Source organism: Salarias fasciatus, assembly GCF_902148845.1.
Source record: "Salarias fasciatus chromosome 23 unlocalized genomic scaffold, fSalaFa1.1 super_scaffold_20, whole genome shotgun sequence".
Classification (NCBI taxonomy): domain Eukaryota; kingdom Metazoa; phylum Chordata; class Actinopteri; order Blenniiformes; family Blenniidae; genus Salarias; species Salarias fasciatus.
The window spans coordinates 9,814,208-9,826,695 of record NW_021941230.1 but is presented as its reverse complement, the minus strand read 5'-3'; the positions used below and the strand labels follow the sequence as shown (position 1 = coordinate 9,826,695).

Genomic DNA, 12,488 nt, shown 5'->3' with positions numbered 1-12,488 from the left:
AACCGGTGACAAAGGGCAGCCCTGCCAGAGTCCAACATGCACCGGGAACAGGTCCGACTTACTGCCGGCAATGCGGACCAGACTCGTACTCTGGTCATACAAAGACCGGACGGCCCTTAACAAGGGGCCCCGAACTCCGTATTCCCAGAGCACCCCCTACGAGACAACACGAGGGATGCGGTCGAATGCCTTCTCCAAGTCCACAAAACACATGTGGACTGGTTGGGCGAGCTCCCATGAACCCTCGAGAACCCAATGGAGGGTATGGAGCTGGTCCACTGTTCCACGACCAGGACGAAAACCGCATTGTTCTTCCTGAATCCGAGGTTAGGCTATCGGTCGAATCCTCCTCTCCGGTACCCTGGAATAGACTTTCCCAGGGAGGCTGAGGAGTGTGATCCCCCTATAGTTGGAGCACACCCTCTGGTCCCCCTTTTTAAACAGGGGGATCACCACCCCAGTCTGCCAATCCAGAGGCACTGTCCCCGAATGCCACGCGATGTTGCAGAGACGTGTCAACCAAAATAGTCCCTGCACATCCAGAGACTTAAGATACTCAGGGCGAATCGCGTCCATCCCCGGTGTCTTCCCACCGAAGAGCTTACCGACCACCTCGGTGACTTCAGCTTGGGTGATGGGCGAGGCCACCTCTGAGACCTCAGCCTCTGCTTCATCCACGGAAGATGTGGTGATGGGATTGAGGAGGTCCACGAAGTATTCCTTCCACCATCCAACAATATCCCCAGTTGAGGTCAGCAGCTCCCCACCTAAACTGTAAACAGTGTTGGCGGAGACCTGCTTTCCCCTCCTGAGGCACCCGACGGTTTGCCAGAATTTCTTCAAGGCCGACCGATAGTCCTCCTCCATGGCCTCTCCAAACTCCTCCCAGACCGGAGTTTTTGCCTCCACAACCACTCGGACTGCAGTTCGATTGGCCTGCCGGTACCTGTCAGCTGCTTCGGGAGTCCTATGAGCCAACAAGGCTCGATAGGACTCCTTCTTCAGCTTGACGGCAGTCCTTACTTCCGGTTTCCACCATCAGGTTCGGGGGCCGCCACGACAGGCACCAGAGACCTTACGACCACAGCTCCGGGCAGCTGCTTCGACAATGGAGGTGGAGAACATTGTCCACTCAGACTCAATGCCCCCAGCCTCCTTTGGGACATGAGAGAAGCTCTCCCGGAGGTGGGAGTTGAAAGCCATGCTGACAGAGGGCTCCACCAGACGTTCCCAGCAGATCCTCACAACACGTTTGGGCCTGCCAAGTCTGTCCGGTTTCCTCCTCCACCAGCGAATCCAACTCACCACCAGCTCGGTCGACAGCTCTGCTCCTCTCTTCACCCGAGTGTCCAAACACGTGGCTGGTGGTCAGATGACACAACAACAAAGTCAATCATCGACCTCCGACCTAGGGTGTCCTGGTGCCAAGTGCACTTACGGACACCCCTGTGCTCGATCATGGTGGTTGTTTTGGACAAACTGTGACTACAGAAGTCCAATAACAAAACACCACTCGGGTTCAGATCGGGGAGGCCGTGCAATCCAATCACCCCCTTCCAGGTCTCACTGTCGCTGTCCACGTGGGCATTGAAGTCCCCCAGTAGAACAATGGAGTCCCCAGTCGGAGCACTGTCCAGCACCCCTCCCATGGACTCCAAGAAGGTCGGGTACTCTGCACTGCTGTTCGGCCCATAAGCCGAGACAACAGTGAGGCACCTGCCCCCGACCCGAACGCACAGGGATGTGAAGAGAAAGGGAGAGAAGTGGAGAGCCCAGCCCTTCTCGAGAGGTTGGGTTCCAGAGCACAGGCTATGTGTGGAGGTGAGCTCGACTATATCCAGCCGGTACCTCTCAATCTCCCTCACAAGCTCGGGCTCCTTCCCCGCCAATGAGGTGACATTCCATGTCCCTAGAGTCCCTACCGGGTCGCCGGGCACCCTGCCATCGGCTGCCACTCAATCCACATTGCACCCAGCCCCTACGGTTCCCTCGGTGGGTGGTGAGCCCACCGGAGGTCAGGCCCATGTTGTCCCTTCGGGCTGAGCCCGGCCGGGCCCCGTAGGCAAAGGCTCGGGCACCAGGCGCTCGCTTACGAGCCTCAACCCCAGGCCTGGCAACAATATTGTTGTATTATATTTTTATTATGCAAAATTGTTGGATCTTTTTGTCCATTAACATAGAGATCCCCAAAAAAAAATTTCTAAAAGGTGCATTTCAGGATAAATTCTGGTCCTTGTTCTATTACAATTTTAATTATACAGACAGAAAGAGGAGAGCTCAGTTTATTTCTGTTTCTTTGTGCTTTTCTTTGTGCGAGTTATGATGCACATAAATGAAATATTGTCTTGTACCCAGAGGGGCTACAGCACACCTTGTCCTCTCAAAGACCAATCGTGCACAGGCAATCAGCCTGTTCGCCTTCCTGACTCCCAGGGAGCCGACCTCCCCCCTCTGGAGTGGTACGCGGGTGAAGGAGGAACCTGAGGCTGCCTCCGTCTGCAGTGTGTGCTTATTTTCCGACACCAGCCAGCCTCATATCTTTCAGATCAGTCCCGTGTCACTTCCATGGTGGGATTACTGTCAGGAAAAGCAGCTCAGCAACAGCAGTGTTTGAGCAAGGGTCTCCTGCGTGTGACTCATAGATGTGTGTGACTCACTACAGAGATGCAGAACATTTTTGACCACCCTGTACAAGGAAAGGATGCAGCCAGTCAGCTCCTGTCACTTCACTGATGCTTCAGGACAGCGGGAGAATATGCAATAGCCCCCTAGTGAGTGCATGGAAGAATAGTGCATTCAAATATGGTGAGGGACGCAAGGAGGAATTACTATTGCAACACATCATCAGTAGTGTAAAACTAACCTGTCTCACGACGGTCTAATCCCAGCTCACGTTCCCTATTAGTGGGTGAACAATCCAACGCTTGGTGAATTCTGCTTCACAATGATAGGAAGAGCCGACATTGAAGGATCAAAAAGCGACGTCGCTATGAACGCTTGGCCGACACAAGCCAGTTATCCCTGTGGTCACTTTTCTGACTTTTCGTGTTGTCTGTCACTGTCTGCGTGGTGGGTGGAGAAGGCGGGCAAAATGGCCAGCCAGATGTACACACCGAAAGCCATCATCATCTGCATCCCTACTCAAGACTGCAGCAGACTTCAACTCATGGCAAGATCGTCAGTTTACCCCCTGTGGTACACGTCCTTCGGGCCCCAACATCAAGAAAGATGCCGCGTTTAACTAATTCCTGTGTTCTCCATTTGCGCTCATTGTGCATGAGCAGTGATCCTCCGGATGGCGGCGCTCCGGTGGTGTGGCGACATCAGTCCATGGCTCCTCACTCGGATTCAGCTTCACCACATGACATCCCTGTCAATGAACCACTCTCATCCAGACTCATGTCTGAGTCAGATCTTGGTCCAAACTCCACTCACCATAACAAAAAAATCAGCCAGTGATAAAATTACTATGAAGACATTGGCTCAGGTACTTTATCACATGATCTGGAAGTTATTGTTTTCTTTTAGTTTGATGACATTCAAAATAGTCAACCATGTGCCTTCATTGGCAGGTTACATCACTGCTTATGTTTCGGTTCACTCACGATTCAGCACACATTCTTTAAAATTAAGGCTGTGACTTTAACGCGTTAGTTACGATTAATTAATTACAGAAATTTTAACGCGATAAAAAAATTATCGCAAATTGTCGCGGAACGTTTGTCACCGGACGAGTTTCACCCGGACATATTTCGCTGTGACACCACAACGAAACAGCTCCCGACTTGGTGACTTTCTCGTTAAATCTGGCGACTTTCCAAAGCCTCCTGCCGACTTTTTTTGTCAAAAGCGACTAGCAACAAATTTAGCGACTTTTTCTGGTGCTCTGGAGACGTGACAGGACGTCTCGTTCTGCAGCTGCTGTCCTCAATGAGCTGCGGTGCTGCGGGAGCCCCTCCCCCGTCCCAAAGCACTCACAGGCGGCCAGTCTCACGCAGCGCTCCCTGCTGCAGTCAGAGCAGAGAGGAGACCCACACCACTCCTCCACACTTCAAATGAATCGCGTGTGCGCAAATACGCCACTGCTCACTGCTGACAAACCAAGAATAAACAGAAGAAAATTCATTTGTAGTTCTAAACATATTTAGGGTGTTTTTTTAACTCACATTTTGCTTCTCCCATGACGTTATTCCTCTCTCCTACAGCGTCCATTACAATTACTTGCAAATTGCAAATTAGGTAACGACCTCATCTAGCAACTTCTGGCGACTTTTAGGACAGCCAATAGGGACTTTCCTTACTGGGGAGTTGGCAACACTGCTCCCGACGACAGCGCACTACTTGGTCTCGTGCACAGAAAATTTAGATTTAAAAAGCCAGCGGATGGCAGCGTGGATAAAACCAAAGCTGTATGCATATTGTGCAGCAAAGAATTTGCATACCATCGCAGCACATCGAGCCTGCTATATCATCTGAATGCTAAGCATGTCGCAGCAGCGGCCAACACGCAAGCCTGGCATACAGCTAGAGTTGAAGAGGATGTCACTCCGACTACTTCAAGGACCCTCGCCCAGCCCAACAAAAGTTGCACTAATCAATGTGTATTGGTTTATTTGTCTTGGTTAAATTCCTCCTTCCCTGCTGAAAAAATGAACAGTGTTTTGTTGCTTAAGCTTATGTATCACTATATTGATTCACTATACCAAAATCCATTAGAAAAAGAAAGGTTCTCACTGATCTCGGGTCAAATATCGATATGCGATTAATTGAGATTAATTAATTACAAAGGCCCTAATTAATTAGATTAATTTTTTTAATCGAGTCCCACCCCTATTTAAAATACATTCAACCTGATGTGGATTTTGTGACCTGTTGGCTCCTGCATCTGTTCAGTATAAAACTGTAAATTCAGAAACTAATAAAAATCTAATGAAATACTCGCCTTGCGATTTCAGGGAGTCGATAAGAGCCATATTGAATCCCTGATCTCAGAGAGACTGTATCAAGTGGTAAAATGATGCCATCAGGGGTCTGAGGGAAAGAAAAATCTTTTATCATTCAGACATCCAGTCCAAGGACGACTTTACCATGAAATTAATGGATTTATACTTAGGTGTGTACAGCTCTGAGGGACACATATCTTGTGAGAGTAATCTTTTTTTTTTCTGAAATATATTTTATGATAAATTTGTTTAGATTCCAAACTTTAAGCAAAAGGAATCAAACAGCATGAGGTTCAAATGTTCCAGCTTACATGAAATTGAATTTGAAGTGTGTCTGCATGCTCTTCATGATTTCAGCTGCATGTTTGTGTTAATTAAAAATGAGACACATTACCACAATCTCAATGGCGATAGAGGCTTCATATAAGGTTCGTGAATCCCTCTCCACATGCCCCATCTGAGGCGTCACAGCAAACATCCTGTAATGAACTGTGACAAGAGGGAAAAAATGGGAGAGCTCATTTGTGGAAGGGACTCTTTAGTTTGGGATTACTTTTGATAGCCTGATCTTTAAAGCTCGTGTCCGGAGTTTCCATTCGTTTCCAACGTATGTATCATTTTTCAACAGAGCTTAAATGTGTCAGTCTGGTTCAATACTACAATATAATATTAGCATAAAGCAATATAAAAATTTATTTATGAGCCCCGCCTTCGTCTCATAGACCCCCATGTTATCCGAAAAAGCGCCGGTCAGCTTCAGCCAATAGAGTTCGAGCTTCCGCATTCTCATGTTGTCAATCAAAGTGTGCGCGCAGCCAGAGAGCATGGCCGCTCGCCCAGGCAGGAGAAGAGAGTTAGCTATGCAGCAGCCGCCGCGCTTACCTCGGATATATCCACTGTCTGCTGAACATCCACCGTAAACAGCTAAACATGGAGGATGCTGTAGGACTCCGAGGCTCTCATTTTCACCCGACAGATAATAGCGAGCGGAATTAAAGGGGCGTGGCTTGGTCGCTCATGAAAGCAGAGGGAGGGGGAACTTCGAGACGCTGGATTAAAAAAAACCTCTCTCTCTCAAAACTCCGGACACGAGCTTTAAGTGGATGGAGCTTTCGAGTTGTGAAATAAGCTCCACTGCAAAACCTTGAGTGCAAAAACAGCCACTAACTGTAAATAAAGTATTTAAAAGATATTTGGATCCACAAGCCATTAAACACATCGGAAAAACCAGTATTCAAACAAAAACATCATCTGAATTGTTACTGTTGCTATAATTCACATAGCAGAGATTGATTTCTCTGTCAGGACAGGTATTGTCAGGTTTCAGCAGCAGCAGCAGACTCACCACTGCTGTCGGGGGTGTAGACGGTCTTTTCTGTCTGGATGAAGATGTATCCAGACTGGAAGGAAACTAAGACGACCTTCTCCAGTAACTGATCGTCAAACTGAGCCTGCAGGTAAACGTACTGCTTCACGCTGCGATCCCTGCTGAATGTTGCAGCCGGGATCTAAAACAACATACAGTGAGAGGAACGAGGGGCCTTCAACAGAACCATTTCTGCATTAGGATTATTTCCCGCACCTTGACTTGTCCAAACATTTGGTAGTTATTCTGCCTGGTGAGAGTCACAGACGTGGAATCGAGGACTTCAGTCTTGGTTGGGTGGCTCATCACGGTGATTTGGACCATGATGTCTCCCCCGGTGCAGTCCTGACACTCCACAAAGATGTTTTCTGTTGTTTCCACTCTCAGCAGGTTGGGGGCCGACATGACTTTGCTGCAGAGAGGAGAGAGGACAGAGAACCGGGATGTAGAAAGGCTTCAGAGTGAAGCTTCGTGGCCTCTTTTTTATGCCAACTTGAATTCTTTTTTTTTTTTTTTTTTCCCCTTGTCCTGTTCGGCAGCTGGGGCGTGCAATATTGTATGATTGCAGCCTTTTACTATCCGAACAGATTTCAATGTTAGCAGCAGGCTAACAAGCACACACACACACACACACACACACACACACACACACACACACACACACACACACACACACACACACACACTCCATCCTACCCCAAACACACTCACATTCCCGCGTCATCCAACTGTCACATCCTGTGGGAGACACCCCCGGAAGGCAAGGGAACACCGAACCCCACATCCAGGCCCCCCCGCCACCCATAACTGCCGCCTCCACCCCCCCACCCCACCGCCACAGACAGGTATGCACCAGTGGCGATTGCTCTAAGACTGCAAGGGAAGCTCAACTTCCCCTAAAATATCCAAAAATAAGTGGTCCAATATTTACTGTTGTGTGAACATTTCATTGACTAAATATGCGCTACAACACGTTCATCTTTTGTTCAGAATCGGCTACTTATCTCAAGTAATTGACTCGGCTTTTTTCTCACTCCTCCTCGCAGCGGCACGGCACTTTAAACAGCCGGACGCTGAGCGTCCATGCGGAAGCGAGAGTGGGTTGTTCTGCTGCAGTGAAACTGGACGCTCATTGGATAAAATACTGGGCTGGTCCCGCCCACGGACGCTCAGCGTCTCTGGGGGTCTATGGGGCAGTGAGCTGGCCTGGACGCTGAGCTTCTGCGTGGTGATTGGATGATCTGTGTGAAGCTTGATTGACAGCGAAATGAGCAAATCAGCGATCTTGAAGTAAAAAAAATGCACCAAAGTGCTTCTGAAGTTTTTCATTCTGTTGTGCTGAGTTGATTCAGAGGCTTCGCTGATCCCTGGAGACTTTGTGTTTGTGAAAAACTACTAGCGTTGTGTTTGAAGACTCGTTTTGGTCACTCTGTGGTTTCTGTCCTCGACTAGCAGCTGTGGAGCTTCTCCCCTTCTCTCACACAGCTCCAGCCTCCAGCAGCTCCAGCTGCTCGCGAGCTGCACACAACGGCAGACAATTTGAATGTTGTGGACCGGATTTTGGCGAAGCCATTTGATAGCCTTCCTTACGAAGAGAAAATTGGTGTTAAACTGCATAACAGATCAACTCCTAAGACTGAGCTGGTGCCGAAAGGTGGGGAAAAGTAACAGGTCCTTTCAGCTGTCCTGGTCTGACAAGGTGAGCTGCTGACTGGAAGCGCTGTCACCAATAAAATGTACTGCTGGCCATGCCTCTGGATGAAACTATCTCAGGGAGGTGTTGTCTGGTCACAAGTGGGCTTTGAGGATCTGTCTAACTTTGACAGGGCATACAAAAGGCATGAAAGCTAATAGAATTTACATACAAAAAACAGATTACACATATTACAATGTATGCTGAAAATGAGCTTCCCCTCTTTGGAAGACCAGCAGCCGCCACTGGTATGCACCCCCCAGAGCCAGCAGCCCCCCAAACCACAGCCGCTCCAAACCCCCAGCCTGTGGGGAAAACAACAGCCCCCCCCGCCCCACCCCCCACCAGAAGGAATCCAGAAACGGGGGCGCAGAAGACCCCATTGCCCCCCCCCCCCCCCCCCCCCCCGTCTCGTGAGTGTTGATGGAGTATATGTTGTTTGCGATTAAAATTTGAGGGTCAGTAACCACACCGTGCCGCGAGTGAGGCCAAACGAGCAGTCTCATCTACCTGAACAGCCCCACCCCCGACACAGCGCGCCAAGACCCCCCGACGTGTGTGTTTGTATGTATTTGGTCGTGTTAGATGACTAAGTGCAATTAAGACTGAGAGGCGAGCCACTGAAGCGTGCAGTGATTGGGGCCACTAAGATGGCCCCCTCCACCACACCCAACTTGATAAGCCCGCCTCCCAAAGCCCTACGTGTGTGTGCATGAGAGCGGGGGGGAGAGGGGGGTCCGGGGATGCCGCACCCCCCCACCCCCCCACCCCCCCCCACCCCCCAGGACCAGGGCGGACAGCAACCATGTCCAGAGAGCCACCGACCCAAGAAGCACACACCCATCATGCATCAGGAGGAGTGAAGGTGAGGACAGACAGGGGGCAGCAGAAGGACCCAGACCTAGGGCCCACCGCCCCCAGGCCCACCGGGGCCACCCCCCACAGGACACCGCACTCTCTCATACATAGCTCCAATCGCCCACACATATACACCCACACGTACAGACATACATACATACTTACAGATACACACCCACACACACATACCCCGCTCACACATACATACCCACACACACATACACACTTACACATACATAGTTACACACATACACATACATATCCAGATACACACCCACACACTCAGATACACCTACATAAATACCCACACATACAAAAACATATATACATACTCACACATACACACCCACACACATATACACATACACGTACACGCACCTTCCTCAACCCCCTAACCCCCACAGCCCACCACCCCCCTATCTACCCCCTCATCCACCCCACCCCGTCCCCCACCACCCACCCACCTCCCCCGCCACCCCCCACCCATCCACCCCGCCCCCCTGTCCCCCACCACCACAACCACCCACCCCAATGCCCTGAATTCCGGGGCAGCAACCAGACACCAGGGCGTGCACCGACCCAGGCCGCGGCAGCACGCCCGAGCCGACCGGCCCCCCCAGCCAGGTCGACCCCCTCACCCTCACGGAAGGAGAGAGCCCCCAGGCACCAGGGCCCAGGGCCCCCAGCCACACCCACCCCAGGACAAAGAACTGGGATACAGAGAGACTTCAGAGTGAAGCTTCCTGAAATCTTCTTTATGCCAACTTGAATTCTTAAAATTATGTAAATAACTTATTTTCTCTGAAGGTCCAGTTCCCTCAAATGAATAAAGCTTGTGTCCCAAAAGCATGTATTTGCTCAGACAAGGGTGATGAGCTGCTGCCTGGACTTTACACACAATGAGTGATCTATTGATGAGCTTGACAAACATCCAGCGGGGATCAAATCAAACGTCTCGACTCAGCGCTGGGCTGGGTTTTCCTTTTTATGTTTTATTTATTTGGAAACTTCAAAAATTAAATCAACAAACTGCTATCTGAGTTCTGTTTTTACATTTTCTGACAAGGGTGGAGGTAAAACACTCAAGTTACTGAATATAAGTCGTGCTTTTGATGCATACATGTGGAAATCGAGATAATATTCCTCAAACTTAAAGTAATATGTTGTTATTGAGCTTGTGGGTAATTTGAATTCTTCCTCGAACAACTCTGAAGTTGAGAAGTGTTACTTTCTGAAAAATCTCTACTTGTTGAAGATAGATAAAGGAAAAAGCAACACTTTCTGATAACGATTCAGGATAAAAATGAAACACAACTTTGAGGAATTCCTTGCTCTGTACTCTTCCTTGAGTGTTTGTTGACAGTACTCTATTTCAGGACGATATCAGCAGTAGCACTTCAGTACATTTTGAGTCTTCTGCCCAGTCTACCGTCAAACAGAAAGTAGAAGAAGCTTCAGCAAGTCTACTCACAGCGGAGCTCCATCAGCCGAAGCCGTGAGAGAGGCAAAGGCCAGAGAAGCCAGCAGCTGCAGCAAAGTCTTCCTCATCCTCCTCATCCTGGTGCTGGTGCAGCTCCTTCCATTTATCCACCCCTCAAACTCCTCCTGCCTCATCCGTATTCCTCCCAAAAGCAACTCTCAGTGAAACTCTCAGTGAAACATTACTGGCACTCAGAGGAAAGAGATCAACATGAGAAAATCAATAAGATGGCACAGGAACCTGTGTTTCATAATATCCAGCAGCGTTAGGAGTCCAAACATTTGGTTGCACACAAAGAAAGCAGATGAATTTCCAATAAGTATTAAAGAAGAATAATTCAGAAATGAAATTTAAAGGCTATGCTCAGTGATAACCAATACAACCACACCTCCATAAAGCATGCCGTCTTGACATTGAGTTAATGCAATTTAGATTACAATGTATGACCAAAGCATGCAGAAAACAGAAAAATCAGAGTTCACATTGTTTTTCTTGCCTTGGTAGCTCAACTCATTAAACACCAACATATTTTTGACAAGCAGGGATTTAGAAGAGAAAAATGTATGCATATATATGTATGTACTATACGAGTGTGTGTGTGTGTTGGATTGGAAGTTGAACCACGCTGTGCCAGTTTTAGCCAATTTAAGGCTGCAGGGTGCATGAGCAGATCAGATTACTAACAAGTTTTTTTGGGCTGCGGGCGGAAACCAACGCACAGGGAGAACATACAAATGGTATAAGACAACCTCCAGCTGCATATTTAAAACATGCATTACTTTCTTCATTTCACTGGATTCGGAACAAATTTCTGACTCCATTTGTCATTTCTTCAAAAACAAGTCACTTTTCGCTCTCTTATTAGGACACATTAAAGCTATAGTGCATAACTTTGAAATGTCTATGAATGTCCGTTTTAGCCAAGCCACTACTCATGGAGATGACAAAATGCAGATTAAGCCGATCGGCTCCTCTAACATATCGCGGGATTTTTCAATATATATAATTCTTGCTTTGCATGTCCACCGGCGAGATTCCCGCGCTGGCGCACAGGAAATTACGCATTTTACGTCACAACAAGAAGGGAAGGGGAGGACGCGCGGAGGGTCTCATAGCAACAGGCAGAGCTCAGGCAGAATGAGGAAGCAGCATGGCAGACAATCCAAAGAAACAGCCCAGAAAGAGTCCTGAAGTGGATCCTACCACCAAAAAAAAGCCTGGACGGTCGGCAGAAGGATTGCTGGTGAAGAAGGAAGGTGACCGACGGAGAAGGCAAACGAGGATTTGTATTGGCGTGGCTTTTCCTCGGTGGAGAGCGTTGAAAGCAGAAAAAAGAAAACAATAATTACCTCTTCGGAAGAGTCCATCTTTTTTTCACCAGCTGTCCTTATTCACACAGAATAAAAACCGTTTCCAACGGTAATTTGCGCTGTGGAAACGCAGCGGCAGCTGTGGCAGCGGTTTGGGGGAAGAGGGGGAGGGGGGACACCGTGGACACCTGGGGCATACGTCATATGGAAGCGCCAGCTTTATTGTTGTAAGAATGCAGAATTCCGCTAGAGGGTGACCGAAGTTACGCACTACAGCTTTAAAAGAATACTCCGAGAATTTTGGACCCACGCCCTATCCCTATCGTGGTAACACTTGACTTTAAACACGCGGTATGGTACATTATAAGTAGTTATAAACACTCATAGATGATCACAATGCTTTATAACTCACTATACATCATAGGATTAGGGTTAGGGTTTGGTCTTGGCATTATGATCATCTATGAATGTTTATAACTATAGCTACACGTGTTATAATGGCATTATAATGCTTTATAAATGCACTTATGTGTTATACAGGGGGGCTTCAAATAAAGTGTTACCCCTATCGTTTACAAAGTGAGAAAAGCTCATAAATACCTTTTTTGTGTCTGGTCGTCCAGCCGCTGGATCCCAGCTGTTAGCATCGTAGTTAGTTTAGCTCAACTGCGGGAGGTGAAGAGGAAACAGAGCCGGTCTGACGAAAGTGGACAAAATACTCCTTCCAGTGGTCCAGGGGATGGCATATTAGCACGTGAAGTAAATCTGAATGGTTATAAAACATTTTAAAAGGCGTGCTATCTTTTCAATCCGTTAAAATAACATTTTGATACACACA

The 12,488-nt window shown here is 48.4% G+C and overlaps 1 protein-coding gene across 1 annotated transcript in view; it reads right to left on the bottom strand.

Annotated features, from left to right (window-relative positions):
• Positions 1-10,408, bottom strand: part of LOC115383629 (complement C3-like) — a 69,327-nt gene extending 58,919 nt beyond the window's left edge. Inside the window, exons 1-5 of the mRNA XM_030085762.1 lie at positions 10,332-10,408; positions 6,526-6,721; positions 6,289-6,451; positions 5,338-5,432; positions 4,943-5,031 (exon numbers count right to left, since the gene is read on the bottom strand). Of these exons, the coding sequence (XP_029941622.1) occupies positions 4,943-5,031; positions 5,338-5,432; positions 6,289-6,451; positions 6,526-6,721; positions 10,332-10,408 (620 nt within the window). The remainder of the gene's footprint in view (positions 1-4,942; positions 5,032-5,337; positions 5,433-6,288; positions 6,452-6,525; positions 6,722-10,331) is intronic.
• Between the last annotated feature and the right edge of the window lie 2,080 nt (positions 10,409-12,488).